At 40.7% G+C, this 15,327-nt stretch overlaps 1 protein-coding gene across 1 annotated transcript in view; it reads right to left on the reverse strand.

Annotated features, from left to right (window-relative positions):
* Positions 1 to 3,083: 3,083 nt before the first annotated feature.
* Positions 3,084 to 15,327, reverse strand: part of osy (oskyddad) — a 49,532-nt gene continuing 37,288 nt past the window's right edge. The window contains exons 6-9 of the mRNA XM_064698556.1: positions 8,849 to 9,276; positions 8,569 to 8,788; positions 4,460 to 4,637; positions 3,084 to 4,235 (exon numbers count right to left, since the gene is read on the reverse strand). Coding sequence (XP_064554626.1) covers positions 3,481 to 4,235; positions 4,460 to 4,637; positions 8,569 to 8,788; positions 8,849 to 9,276 — 1,581 coding nt within the window. The 3' untranslated portion in view covers positions 3,084 to 3,480. The remainder of the gene's footprint in view (positions 4,236 to 4,459; positions 4,638 to 8,568; positions 8,789 to 8,848; positions 9,277 to 15,327) is intronic.

Consider the following 15,327-nt stretch of genomic DNA (forward strand, 5'->3'; position numbering starts at 1 on the left):
TTTATTCTTATTGTTACTTTCTTTGTTTTGCAAGCGCAGTTTGTCTACTGTTAAAGCTGCCGGATAAATTAAGTTTATCTGTTCCATATTTTCTTTGTGGCTTACTGTGTTGTCTCATCTTAGTTTTGCGACATAGAGAGATTTTTGATTTGAATTTGAGTTTCTGAAAATTCAATAGATTTTTATCAAATATGCAGAAGCTCAAGCACCTGGCTTCAAGAGTGAATGCTATTACCCACAAATCGCAAATTGACATTTTGCTTGAATGAAAAGCTGCTTAAAAATATTTTTCTAGTTAAAACAAGCCAAAATTCTCAATAAAGTTTTTATAACCTTGAGTTACATATTTAGCAGTATAATCCAAAATTAATAAAATTGAATAAGACAAAAATAAATAATAATAAAGGTAAATATAAATAAAATATTACGTTAACAAACCGAAACGAAATTTAATGTTCAACTTTCTAAATGTCTCAGAGTTCGCATGAAAAGATTTTTTATCTAAATTGAAATCCCTGTACTACATATAATCCAAGTTACCTGTTCGTTCGAGTCATTATTTATTTCATTTTTATAGTCTGTTAATAAAGTATACTGAGTAACTACATTGTTCGCTTTGCGGTCTACCCGACTGTCAATTAGTTCGCAATTTATCTGTATATGCGTCCAATATGTGTTGTCGCTTTTGAAGCTATCGACTTGAATTTTCGCAGCACTCGTTTATTTTTAGTTTCTAAATTTTTGTATATAGAGCTTAGCTTGACACATTTGTTAAATTCATTCGAAATATCATTTCAATTGATTTTATTTTTATAGATCGATTTTTAATGACTGTCTATTTTCATGAAGCTAAAAGTTTTGTGTAAGAGTTGAGTGTTTGAAAGCCCACCTCCGCCTATAGACTTTTAAGTACTTTAAGACTTTTTAAGAAAGTTACATTTTAAGAAACCCCTTAACAAGCACCTGAAACTTTGCAAGCTGCCAAAAAGGACACTTAAAGTCGAATTCCTGAAATGATTACATTTGATTAAAATGCCACCGCAAATATGGCAAATGGTGAGCTATTTAAAGGGTGGTCCTGACCCAAGCTCAAATAAAAAGGCGATGCCTTCGGGAACGTGGGGTTCACGGACCGATTTATGCCAAGGAGCACACATTTACGCGCTGACATTTGTGAAAGTGAAGCCCATTGAAATGAACAGACAATTGACATTTTGAGCAGCGAAGCAAATGGCTGGCATGCTGAACAAGTGCCTGGGGAGCGGGCTGGGGTGAGGTGGCAGATGCTGGCTGAACATTAAATTAATTGAGCAATTAATTAAGACGCCATCGAGTTGGCGGAGCAGCAACACTTCACGATGAAGAAGGGCCAAAGGATCCAAAGGAGCAGCCCAGCGCGATTGCGACTGCAGCAAAAGGAGCAGCCACAAACAAAGAGCCATTGTAGACATCTGGCTGACTGGCTGAATAACTGTTGGATGTCCGTTGGTCGGTCCGTCTGTATGGATATTATTAAGGCTTCACGGAGCACGTGAAATTATGAAGTTGAGAAATTAATTCAGCGGCAAGTCGAAAAGTTTGAACTTTCAATTATGTGGAAAGCAGCGCAAGCTGCCTGAGCTGGCAACATGAACATGAGAAGGAGAATGAAAATGAAAATGAGTTTTTCCAGCAGCGCTCAACTTTCCAATTTATGTGCTCAAGTGCAGCCGTCAGCTACACTCAAGTAATCAATGATGGCATCCAAACCACAACATCAATCCGAAATCATTTCCAAACGAATGTGAAAAATAATAGCAAATTCTTCCGTTCAACGTTATCGTTCGCTGACGGATATCTAATTCTAAATACACACGCTCAGAGCTCAAGAGGAGTTGTAGGGGTCAGGCAGGACAAGGCGTCGCCTGCGCATTGCCTGACTGATTTGCGACAGCAACTCATTGAGCTGATGGAAGATGGAAGCTGCAGGCGTAGGGACAATGGAGATGGATAGTGGACATGAACATCAATGCAGTGGCAATCGCAGTGCTACGCCCAGTCCAAGTCTTGGTCCTAGTCCTCGGCTAGTCCTAGTCACGGAAACGGACGACATGTGGAGCACGTTGCAAATTTCAGATATGGTCTGCCAAGTCCACAGTTACACGCCCTCTTGTAGTACTGACCTACATATGCATATAAAACACCCCACTCTGGGTGTATGTGTGTGTGTGTGTGTGTCCGCCCGGTGCTTTTGTAATTCCTTTCCCCTGAGCTTGGTCACCGCAGGAGCCGAAACAAAAGCTGAAATCCCCATCCTTTGGCTGTCCTGTCACTTTGTCCGCTTGTTAAGTTGATTTCTTGTGCCAAACGGATACTGCACGTGTGGCACGGGCCACGTTACTCACCCCGGCACTTGCTACATGCATTTCCGGTTTAATTGATTTTGCCGCAAAATGTGAAATGTGTCGAAAACGAGCTACCCGACAAGCTCAGCTGCCCCACCCCAATCGGGGGCGTTGCACCAACAAATAATGCGCATGTTTAAGAAGCAGCTGCAAAGGGGTTAAAAATTTTGACCAGCACCCAAACTGACAGATAGGTGTTTGGGGCCAACCTTTGATTGCAGCTACTCTCGGTAAATAAATATTGGCTAAATCAAAGACTGATTGAAAGGGTCAAAAGTGCCTCAATTTGGTATTTAATGAAAAGCATTTGCTTCTGCATCTGAAAGCTTACTTCGGGGCTTAAATGTTAGTAAAGTTAAGTGCATACATTTTTGCAAAGCAAATGTAATTATTGCTCATAATAGCATGAATATTCCTCAATAAAGCTTCAGTATAGACTATTTTCAAATTTAATAATACGTGGAAACTGCTTACATTGATGTACTCGAAATAAAGTTAAGCAAATGTCTCTTGGAATAATAACTGGAACAGCATCCAAAAAGGGTTCAATGAAGCCCTATGCCACAACCGAGCTCAAGTTTATTTCGGAATATTAAGAGCTCCTTCTGTTCGCACCAATATTGTTTAATATAAGTTTTACTTAAATTGTTTTCAGCATACCCATTATATACAATCCCTAATACTTAAAACATAAAATCCTTTTAAATTGAATTCACATTTTATTCATTTTTTTGGTTTACTGTATACTTTAAACAAGGATAAAATGCTTTACGCTTTGTGTTATTGAATTTAACATTGCTTTTTACATTCAAAATTCATGTACATTTATTTATATCGACCAATGTGTAACGTGAATGAGCATGATCAGAAGTAGGTGAGATAGGTGATAGCTGATATGAAACCTTAAGAATAAAAGGCACAATTATTCCATGAAAATGTGACATCCGGAACCTTAAATATAGACAGTTATATCAAATAATTGGGTTGACTAACACATTGTACAAGAGACATACACTCGCTCGACTTATAGAAGACTAAGGACTACCCTTACAACCTAGTAAAATCATAGGCAATAACTGTTGGCGCTGTTCTAGTCTTAGCCCTTTTTGAACTTAAGTAGCAGAATGGTAAGCACCATAAAGACGAGCACCCACGCTGAGATGGAAATAAAACCATTGTAGACTGTGGGATTGTCCATGCCCCAGCCGCGTTGCAGTATAGAGCGCATTGATTCTGTGGGCTTGGTCAGTGGCAGGAAGGCGGTGATAAACTGCAGCAGCGGAAACATGCCCTCGATGGGCCAAATAATACCGCAAAGCATTACAATGGGCAGGAACGAGCCCATGGCTACATATGTCGCCGTCCGCTCCGTATCTACAGCGCAAGAGATGACAAAGCCAAAGGTCATGCCACAGAGTCCGTTGAGTATGCACAGCGCGACCACCAGCCAGATGTCACCCACCAGCGTCAGCTCGAAGAAATAGAAGCTAACAATGAGCACGAACACCGTCTGACTGAGCATCACCGTGAACTGTGTGACGACCTGCGAGAGCAATATCTCTGGTCCTGTTATGCCTGCCACCAGGCAACGCTCAAGCATGCCCTCATTGCGTTCAATCAGCATCGCGCCCGACGTAATGGCCACAGACAGAAAAAAGATAATGGTCAGTATGACGCCGGGTGCCGCAAAGTCTGTGAAATTCGGATTCCGAAAGCCGTAGATGGGCTGCACAAAGTCCACGGGCACGCGTCCCAGCTTGGGATTCACATTGCAATCGCTCAGTAAGTTCTCCACAAAGCTAAAGAAAGTGTACTGCAGGTCGCGATAAAGTAGTGTAGAAATCTGTTGATCTGTTGATGAAAAGATTGAAACCAAGAATGTTATTTAAAATAGTTAGATATACATATATAATATCTCATATATATATGAAACGAAATATTAGTCTGATAATGAAAAGATAAGAGCCGAATTTCATGCAGATATCTTGGGAAGGAAAAAGTTTTTCATATGAGAACTTGATTATCGACCGGTCGTGCCTTTATTGAATTTTTTAAAATTCGATTAATATACTTACTCGACCAATCCATGCGTACGCCTAAGTCGGATGCCTCTACGGTGCTATCCTCTGCATAGCGGCCATCCTCGACTCGTTCAACCAGGGCATTCGTATAGTTGGGCTGTATGACAAGGGCGGCCCAGGCATATCCGCGACGTACCTGCTCGTAGGCGGCTTCATCATCATTTACGAATTTCTGTGCAAAGAAGAAAGGAATGGGAAATTAAGTCAGTGCAGGCAAATGCCAACAGTCAATCAAATATTCATTCAATTAGCCTAAAAACTCAATACAACTGCATAGCCAAAAGCATATGAAAATCTATATCTGCGTCTTGGTACATATCCTTATGTGGGTGAGTGTAGAGCATCGGCATGACTAGGCGCCTTTCGTCGTTGTTGTTGTTGTGCAATTAAAAACGTCAGGGTGTCAGAGTGCGCGTAGGACTATTGGGGCTTCCTTAATGTGTCTAAAGCTTCGTGGCTGTTCCTTTGTTATAGTAGACAGTGTAACTGTTATAAACGTAACTTCTAGTGTAACAGTATCTCGCATCATTTCCTGTCGCATTGTTTGTTGCATGTTGGGCGGCGTTGTAGCAGCACAATAAAAGTAACTCCGCGTAATTAATGTGCGTACTTTGCGTCAAGCGATAAATTCTGTAAACAGGAGCAACAACAACAACAGCAACAAAAAAACAACAACAACAAGAAGGGGAGGATCCTTAAGGCAGCGCCGCAACACAATATGCGTTGCCTACTTTTGTGCGTTGCGCCATTTGGTTTTTGCGCGCCAACGTTATTGTTGCTGTTGTCAACAATATGTTTATGTTATCTTTCACAATTTCATTGCTCTGTTTTTTTTTTTTTTTTTGAGTCAGTTCTCCCTTATAGCTTTTGCGTTATACGCGAAAAAATAAATAATGAAGTGTAAGCTCAGAGCAATGCTGATTCAGAAATTTGTACCCCGCATATCCTTTGGGCGTAAGCCACTGCTTGTAAGTGCTCATACATTGATTAAGTTGGTTCAAACAACTTTTGGGCCAGAACTTTGCCTAAAGTTTTGGCAGTCACTTATGTACATACAATAACCCACAGACAACAGCAACAACATCAGTCCTGACTTGTGGCACATGTATTGGCATTTGTATCTGGGCTAAGCTTCAGCAATTTTGTGGCTTCCTTGAGTGGATATTTAAACCGAAGGAAATCTAGAACAACAGGCGTGAAATTTACGCAATTGACTCATTAATGCTTGGACAAATGAAGTCATTCACACGAACTTACACTTATACGCACATTCCGAGAAAATGTGTGTGGCTGTACGGCGTAAAACTTTTCATACATAATTTTCGGCACATTTATAGAATAAGCTACTAAACATAAATATCGCTGTCGAAAGAACTTATTTATAAAATTCGGAGCCTTCTAGTGTTGAACATTCGATGGTAACGATTAGCGAAAGTTTAAATATTTTGGAACAGTTACAGACTTTTGACAGAATTTGTTGCCCCATCTATCGATAGGTATCAACAGTCACTTTGCTGCCAAAAGGATTGCTGAACAAGAGCTGATTTATTAAATATTTACAAAAAACATACATATAGTTATATAATGATATTTAATTTACGCACAACCAATTCAATCACATGGCTCAGAGTTGGGGCAACAAACGGTAATCAATTCAGCTGCCTTCACAACTTTTGTGCTTTAGCTAAATCTTAAGTTCAACATTGTTTATGACAAACTTGAGCCACAAACTATGCGCAAATGAAGTCAACTTGGACGGTAACAAAATGGGTTATGGGAGGGCCAGCAACGGCTTATAGAGTGTAACAATCTAGAGCTAGTTGTAGCTCTACGCAAATGAGCTGGAGACAGAAAACAGGTGAAACTTTGGCGCGTAGCTGCGCAATTTCTGTTTTCACTTCTACCCGCAAGTTTTTTGCCCATAAAATGAAACCACTACGGAGGTTTCCTTTAAGTTAAAGCTTGTCGCTAATCAAGTGCAACACAATAAACTGACTGCACTTAGCCCCGCCTCACAGCTACCGCTAGCAGCGAAAGGCGCCTAATGAGCAGCGTTGTCACGCCTAATGAACTTTTAATTAAAAGCCACGGCAGCAACAACAATTGCGTCCCCGCCCACAATACGTTGTGCAATTTTCGACATAATTTAAAAGCAAAAAGTGCCAAGGGGAGCAAAGGGGTTGCCATTTACTTGGCTAGCCCTCCGGGCTAGGGGGGGGGCTCTAAAAGGGTCGCCAAAAAAAAATTAAGAACCAATTTTTATAGCACTTAGATAAGGGGGTCAAGCTAGAATGCGTTTGATGTAGACAAAACCACAAAGCAAAAGTCGACTTTGAAAAGATACAAAATAATTATTATATATGCATATATATTTTTTTTTAGCTGGAGCATATAGGAGCTGCTGCTGTGGATGCTTGTGGCAGCTTGCAAAAAGGGGAGGCAACTATTGAATTGCTGTCAATAAGCGCAGCGCTTGAAGGGCAGCAGTTCAGGCAGCAAAAAATTCAAATTTCGAATGCCAAAGACCCCCCTTAGGGTACCCGGGTGGCGAGCACAGAGCATTACGTTGCTATTGTTCCGCTTCTTGTTGTTGCTGCGATTGTTGCTGCTGGCCACGTGCTGATGGCTGCTGGATATGCTGTTCATTGAGCAAAATTAACTTTTGGGTTTCTCAACAAGGTTTGGGAGACACAACAAACAGAATATAGACAACAACAAAATTAAAAGGCGCAGCACATTTTACGGTCTAGCGGCAGATGCGGTCTACGCTTGCCGTGTATTTTACTTTTTATTTTTATATATTTTTTATCTAAGTTGAAATTTGCGCAAATTAAGAGTGATAAGGGAGCAGTGGCGGTTGACCGAGCTGCTTTTCAATATTCGAGCCTAAATAAAAGTTTTGGCCTCGGGTCGGACTTTGCAAATTGGCAGTTGAAGCGTGCGGATTGTTGTTGTTGCCGTTTTGCAGCTTTATTGTTAAGGTTATTGTTATTATATTGTTTTTAAAAGAGCCACAATTTGTGGCTACTGCTGAAAAAGGTCATGCGTGGAGCGCTCTTTAGTTGTTTTTGTTTTACGGCAAAGGTTAGCTTTGATGTCGCAGAAAAGCATTTTTAATCTTGATTGAATTTGTCAGCTGCCCGATATTAGGCCATTAATTAAGAATCATTAGAAAAGGTACAAAAGCTATAGGGGTACAAATTTGAAATAAAATTTTAAGTATTCTCAGTAGAATTTAAGCTTGTGAGAATCTCCTAGAGAGGCTATCAGCTACATCAAATTATATAAGTATTTAAGACATGTGCATACAAATAAAAATACTTCTTTTTATAACTCACTCTCTCTCGCTTTCTTTCAATTCACTTCATTAATAAGCCATGCTTAACAGATTGTGTGCTTGAGAATGAATTTTTGTATCTTAGACTTGGCTTAAAGGACCAGCCAACAATTGTGCACAAATTAGCCAAAAAGAAGGCATTGTTTTTGAAGCATAATTTGCAATAAATTGCTCTGAGGGGCAGGTCTTCTGCACTGGGACTGGATTTCAACTACTGTTTTTGCCCCACAGCCAGTAAATTTATTGATGATCTCGACCGGCCTGCAACTGCCCAGCTGCCCGACTGCCTTACTGCCACACTGTTGGTGCTGTTGCCAAAGATAAGCAGCTGTAATTTGTGTGCGCCAACACCAAAGGCAACAGCAACAACAGCAGCAGCCAAGACGGTGCCAACTCCAAGGGGGAATCGCTCTGGGTCTGGGATCCAGGCACTTGATTTAGGAGTGCGGCAGAATGGAGCAGGGAAGCAAGACGAGAGGGCCAAACATTGTGTGCAGTAGATTGAGGAGCATGCACACGGTGGCTGACCAGCTTTGCTGTCCACACAAATTGAAATAAATTACACGAATGGCCGGCAGGGTCGAACCATCGTCTCAACATCCTTCAATAAGCAACAGCAACAGCAACGCCAACGGCAACAGCAACAATAGTTACATGAGTGGTTATTGTACTTGTAGCCCGGTTTCTATTTCAGAATTTAAGCAAAAGCCAATGACAGCGTAGGCCCCATTTATGCCCCAAGGTAATTTGCATTGCATGTACTCACCACAACCATGCTCTTGTTCTTGACCAGCATATCGAGATAACGGCAGCTGAGCATGGTCTGATTGCATCCGGTGTGCACTGGACAGAATTGTTGCACAATCATTTCCTCGGACATCTCGTGATTTGCCACGGCCAATTTGAGGCCAGTCGGATCATGGCCAATCGCGTAGCAGAACAGTAATATCTGCACCACCGGCAGACCCACTATGAACAGCATTATCCTAGATGAGCCCCAGTTATTTAGACAGTTGGCTATGTTGATTTGCTAGCCAGTTACTCACCCCACATTGCGCATCATCCAGAGAAAGTTTTTCCAGATGAGTGCATGCAAATGATGCGATTGCATCACATGCAGGTTATACCAGAAGGATGTGGGCATCTCCTGCGCGGGTGGCAGCGGTGGTGCAGCCGGCGCTGTGCTGCTAATGGGATCACGCACCGCCGAGGACATAGATATATTATCACCGAACTCGCCAGAGATCTCGGCTGCATGCTGCTCATCGGACATGTCCAGCGCTGGATTCGATATGGCTGGCACTGTCACCTGCTCCACAATTTCCTGTGCAATGGAGGAACGCCGACGTTTGCCCATGTTCTGCATCACTGAGAGCTTAAGGAACACCTCTTCCAGCGACTCGGCATTATATTGTTGGCGCAAAAAGTCTGGTGACTCCTCAGCGAGCATTTTACCGCCGCGCAGCAATCCAATCTGTAAAGACAACACTTTTTTTTAGGAATATTGTTTAGAGTTAGAGACAAAAGTGTCGCCAAGTCAATTAAACTTTTGACTTTGACAGCGACTCGTTCGTGTACTTGTGTACCCACAAACCCCAGCACCCTACTTGCTCCCCTATACCTTCCCATCCACGATTCAGGTTCAGGTTCAGCTGTAAATTGTCAATTCCTGGCTTGTTTGAGCGAAAGTTTCTTTGTCTTTGCACAATGACAGAATTATGCACATCCTGTTGTTGCTGCTGAAAAGTTTTATTGACTGTCCTTTGGCCACGCCCCCCTGCAACAAGCAGCTAATCCAACGGCCGCTTTGTCACAACGTGCGGAAATTAAGTTAATTGATTTCTGTGCCGCACATGATTAGGCATACCGGGCAACATATTAGGCAAGTTTGGGACATTGTTCCTGCCACTCCAGCATCGTTCTGCTGACTGACTGCCTGGCTTTGGGCGGCAAACTTTGCGGCTCTGCAAAACTTGGCCAACATCTTCATAGCCAACTGCTCGCTCATCAATTCCAGTGCTCTGGATGGCTTCATTAGGCATGTACATGAGTGGATACAGCGCTAGTTTCTGCTCCTGCCCTGTCTGTAATGTGCCTTCACTTGGAAATTTGCTGCAAAATATGCTACACACACAGGCAAATTCACTTACACCCACATCCACACACACGCACGAGCTCTAGTTAGTTAGAAAAGTTTTGCTGCTTGATTTGATTCTGTCTTCGGTCTACCGGAAATCGGTTGTTTCCTCTGGCTTGTCCATTGGCTGTTGTATTTGGTAATGCGTCGATAGAGCGATCTATTAACTTCCTAATTGAATGCCAAACCAAGGCTAAGGCACAAGCTTCCTGACGTACGGCCAGCCAATTGCACTTTCATGGCCCTCGATGTGATCTGCATTTAATATTGCCCCGAACTCCAAATGCCATAAATAATTCCTTTCATATTTTATGCTCTGGAAGCGGCTCTTAATATGATGCCACGAAATGTGTAACGCATACATATGTCGGTATTGGTGTACCAATAAAGAAAGCATATATAAGAATAACCAATAATGGACGGTTTTTGGAAAATTAGCTCTTAAATTGGATAGAAATATTTTAAATTAAAATAAAAAAATTTTTTATGTTACGTTACATATCAGCTTTAAAAAAAGTGTGCGATAAACAACTATTTGCACTAAGCTAAAATATGTAAATAATTGTGTTCATATCGATGGTAACTAGCTTGTATATTTTTCTGAATATGATTAAATATCCATCCAACTTAGATGGAAAATACTTTATATGCCTGCAAGTGTATTTAATCTTCTGTACCATGAATATAACCATTTTCCTTGAATTTTTTGCGTGTATGAAGCCGGAAATTGAAAAATGATATACGAGAAGGCGTATGTGCAGTACCAAGGGCATTGTTTGCATTTTTCAGAAATTGCAGGAAAGGCTTGGTGTTATTTGCATGCACATGGAAAGAAAATGAACTTTAAGTTGTTAAATTTTAAATTCAATGTGGATCTTTTCGAACAGGAATAAAATGTGATCTCTTTCTTTTTTTTACCAATTACATTGTTAGTCAATAAATTATAAATAAAAAAACATGTAATAAAACTATAATAATATCAATATTATTATTGATTCTCGTCTGTATTTTTTTTTTAAATATGACTTTTTGATTTTAAAATTTATCAACTAAAACAACCAGTTTTGCGAGCCTCATCATTTCGATTTCTATTGCCATTGAATGGTTTCAAATAGTTCGAACATTTGTATTGACTTGATTAAACTATATGACTTCCTCTCTCCGGTACTCCTCGACTCACACATGCCCCTATATGCCATGCCTCCATTAGTGTGTACGCATTTAAGCACTTCCTGCTCCCAGCGCCGCCGGATATGGACACACGTTCGTAACATACATACATATCTGGCGAAAGACCCTCATCAAAGGCTGGCACCATATTATAGCAGAACATCAACGCCTGCAATTTGCGTCATTATTAACCAGACCCAATCTAACACCCCACCCAAGCCTAAATGGCTTGCAACTGAAATTGTACAGAGGTGGCAACACTGGCTGCGTTCCGCTGTCTGCCAAAGTGATGCGTTTCTTTTTGCCCCTCTTCCTTGTGGATTCTTATTTTTTTTTCGTTAACTTTTTTACAGACGTTGCTTCCAAAATTTAATGTCAACGTTGGCTTGGCTCATGGGAATTTGTTGGCCAACACAAAAAGCGAGAGTAGTAGGAAATCGCGTCTACGCCGCATAGTCGGCGCAGTTGATAGGTGGAAGGGACGGCGGTGGCCCATTGCCATTACCCAGTTGTATGTGCAGCACTTTCTGCTCTAATAAATGAAATCAGGGAGCGTAACATTATTTGATGGATATATTGTTGCGACTACTTCACGACCCCCCGTCGCATCCCTTCTCTGCACCCCTGCAGCGACAGTCAGAGCTGATTCAGTTGGCGCTTTAGCTCTGTTTCTGAATTTTTGCTTGTTATATTTTTTTGCCTTGTATCTTTAATAGTTTATGCTGTCTCTTCTGTGTTGCATATCCCTTTTGTGGCGTAATTTTCCGCATGTTGCTTTTAAAAAGCAGTAAAAAAATATATGTATAACAAGAAAAATATGGAATTGTTTTTTGAAGCCAGGACAAAAATGCAAATGGACAGTTGAATAATTGCTGATGTTGAGAAATTACAAAAAAAAAATTAACCTGCCAAACGGTTTGCTTGTCCACGCGTGTGTGTATATGAGAGGGTGTGTAATTATTTCGATCATATTGATTGACAATTTAATGCAACATTGCAGTCGCCGTATTATTATTGCTGCAAGTGAAACAGTCAAACGGAAATGTTCTACATACAACAGTAGATATAAATATATTTTACGCAGCGTAAGCCAATTATATTTTTTGTCAATATTACCTTTTCGACTTGGCCAAAAGTGTTTACTGTGATATAACAGAGTGCACATGAAGGTACGGTATAATGGCGTATTATAAACAAGTAATTATGCGATTTTTAATAACTCTATAAAGTTAACTTGATTCACATGGATTCCATCCAAGAAGAAATGTTCATGCTACAGTATTTTTTGTTGTGTTGTCATATAAATTTCTCTATTTGCAAGTTTCATGAATTAATACAACCAACATTTCAAGAGTATTTTTACTTTCAGTGCCAATGAAAGGGTATTCAGTAGGCACTGTAAAAAAGCGATCTGGCAGCCATTTCGTATGCCTCATAAATATTTTATAAACAAAATTTTTATTACTTTTATCTAACAGCCAATGTTAATAGCTAAGCTTTAAATTTGATACAACACAAATTTTAATGATTTCGCTTAAAGTTTTACAGCAAATCGAAGTTCAAATTATTTTTCATAAATTTAGCGAGCGGCAATTGCACATAAATTTGTTGGGGCAATGCATTTACAGCCAATAAAATGCACGACATGCAATAATAATAAATTTTAAATGCCAAATTGGCGAATGCAGTGCACATGAAATCGGAAAAAGAATGGGGCGGACCAGACCTCGTGCCTAGGTAAGTGTCAATAAATATTTCTCACTCAATCAGCACGAACAGGAGCTCAGTCTAGTAAGGCTATGTGTGTGCCTGGGCTTGTGTGTGTGGGTTAGCAGCAGTGAGAGTGTGCGGACCGTTCAAATACCCACACAAGTGTTTTAGTGTGCATGCATACGCTCTTGTGTTGCCCTCACGCAATTCTGCTGAGTCAACAATAAAAGGACAAAAAAACAAGAAAGCCGAAAGAAAAAAACACAAACTGACCAAATTCCACTGGGCAGTTAGACAAGTAAGTCGCACGACAGCTGAACTCCAAGTGACGTGCAGAATTGGCGAAAAATATGTGATACTGCAGGATGACTCCTTCGAGCTGGGCTCCAACGTTGAGCATTGCGCAACCTGCGGCAAAGCAAAAACGTGGCACGAAAAAGTGACAAAGCTGAAAAAGCAATTTGCTGCCGGCCATAATACGAGTAGTCAACTCAAGCGTGCACAATCTAGGCGGACTCCGTGCTATGCTATGCTATTGCCGCCTTTGTTGTTGTTGTTGTAGTTGTTGTGAGAAGAAGAGACAACACGTGTTCAATATGAGCAATTAAACATTGTCACCAAAGTTACCAGACAGACAAAAGTCGGGCCAAAGTTTCTTGCCACCATAGGCAGTTTGTATTTATTTTTCTTTTTCTTTCTCTTTTTAAGATCCCAACAACAATTGCCATTAAAGACACATTTCAATGGGCGAAGCGTTGCGGTTAGATTAACTAAACCGTAAGCCTTGGGCCCTATTTTAGGGACTGGGCTTCAGGTTGCCAGCACGTTTTGTGGCAAACAAAGTCGCACAATGATTTTGTTTATTGGCCATAACTCTTTACCGCAGTGACACACAGCGAGGGTATTGTTGTCGTTTCGACAAGCGTCTAACAGCTGTTGCCAGCAGGCAACAGAGGGGGTTCAATTGTCGCGTGTGTGGCAGGTCCCGTAAAGCAGTTGGCTAACGAGCTCAAGAGCACTCTCTGAAACAAATACTCAAATATATATCAAATAAGCCGCTTAACATAATTTAATATGATTTTTCTGGGAATTTATTTAAATTCAATTCCTCAATATATATCCTTTAAGGTAAGCCTTTGTATTAGATATATAAAATTCAAAACCTTGCATCGATTTTTAAGGCCATTTACTTAAAGTAAATAAACGCATGAAGCATGAACAGCTTAAATGTTGAATGTATTTAACGTTAGCTGTAATAGTTAGCACGTCTTTTCAACTTGTTGAGTAATTCGATTTGTTTAATCAGCTATTTGTTTCTTTCGATAAGATAATAAAATATGAAAGGGAAGACTACATACATAATTTACTTGGATAAACTTAAAGCGAATTCATATAAGCAGTAATTTTTCCATCTTGTGGAAATGTACAATTTAAACTAAGAAATTTACAATTTATGCAGTTTCATTCAGCATTCCAAAAATCGAATCAAAAAGCCACCGAAACCCCATAAAATGTAGTCGGAAATCAAATCAATGCCCTCGTCTGTAGAGATGTTCTCCGCAATTAAGTGTTGATAAGGACCTAAATAAATCCGTGTTTTGCAATATTATAAATCGCTTGGCCATCAATCATTCGATTTCATATGCCCAGCATAGAGTACACACGTGTCGTTTTGTTTGTCTGTTTTCTCCACCCCAACTATCGTCAACTCTTTAAGGTCGTTTCTTTAGCATCAATCTTTGGGTCTTGCCACTGATATATCTACAGACTTGGCTTTAGCTTAGCTTCCACTCGGACCTGACCAGCATAAGTGCGTTTCTGTGTGCAAGGACTTGTTTGTTTTATATATGCGTGCGTGTGCGTGTGCTTGTGTCTCTATGTGTGTGCATATCCTGTGCGTGTCGCATGGGTATCTGTTGGTCTATCTATATATCTGTCTATCTAAGTGTCCATTGTGACGGGCGTTTGCTTTGTGCGTTTTGTCACGCTTTATTTCTGTATTTTCCAAGCATTTTTTCTCTCTTTATTTATTTTTCTTGTTTTTCATATTTTTGCTGTAACTGTCAGTCGCTCGTACAGTTCATTGTCTGCCACACACATTGGCAGGGGGCAGCAAATGACTAATACAAGTACACACACGCTCACTCACGTACACAAACACACACACACACACACACACACAGAGTGTATTCCCGCATTGGCTGATTATGGTGCTTCGCATTGCCAACATAAATAAATCTGAAGTAAATTTTGCAATGTGTCTCGCTCGGAAATGCCTCGTAAATCGTGCCATGGCCATGGGTCAACAGAGGGACAGCCAGTAAAATTATACTTTTCGAGAGAGAGAGGACACAGATTTGTTGCAGCCCGCGCAGGATACAAATTTGCCAGCGACCAGTCCTACATGTCCCGCTCCATCGGCACATTCATGCCCTAACAGAAGGAAGCACTTAGCGCCGCGTGTTGACAGCGCACACTCGAGCTTGAGCTGATAAGCGCCGCCGCTGT

The sequence above is a fragment of the Drosophila montana genome, unplaced genomic scaffold (genome assembly GCF_035044405.1).
Source record: "Drosophila montana isolate Dmon_TW-CO22-7 unplaced genomic scaffold, ASM3504440v1 contig_779_1, whole genome shotgun sequence".
In the NCBI taxonomy this organism is placed as follows: domain Eukaryota; kingdom Metazoa; phylum Arthropoda; class Insecta; order Diptera; family Drosophilidae; genus Drosophila; species Drosophila montana.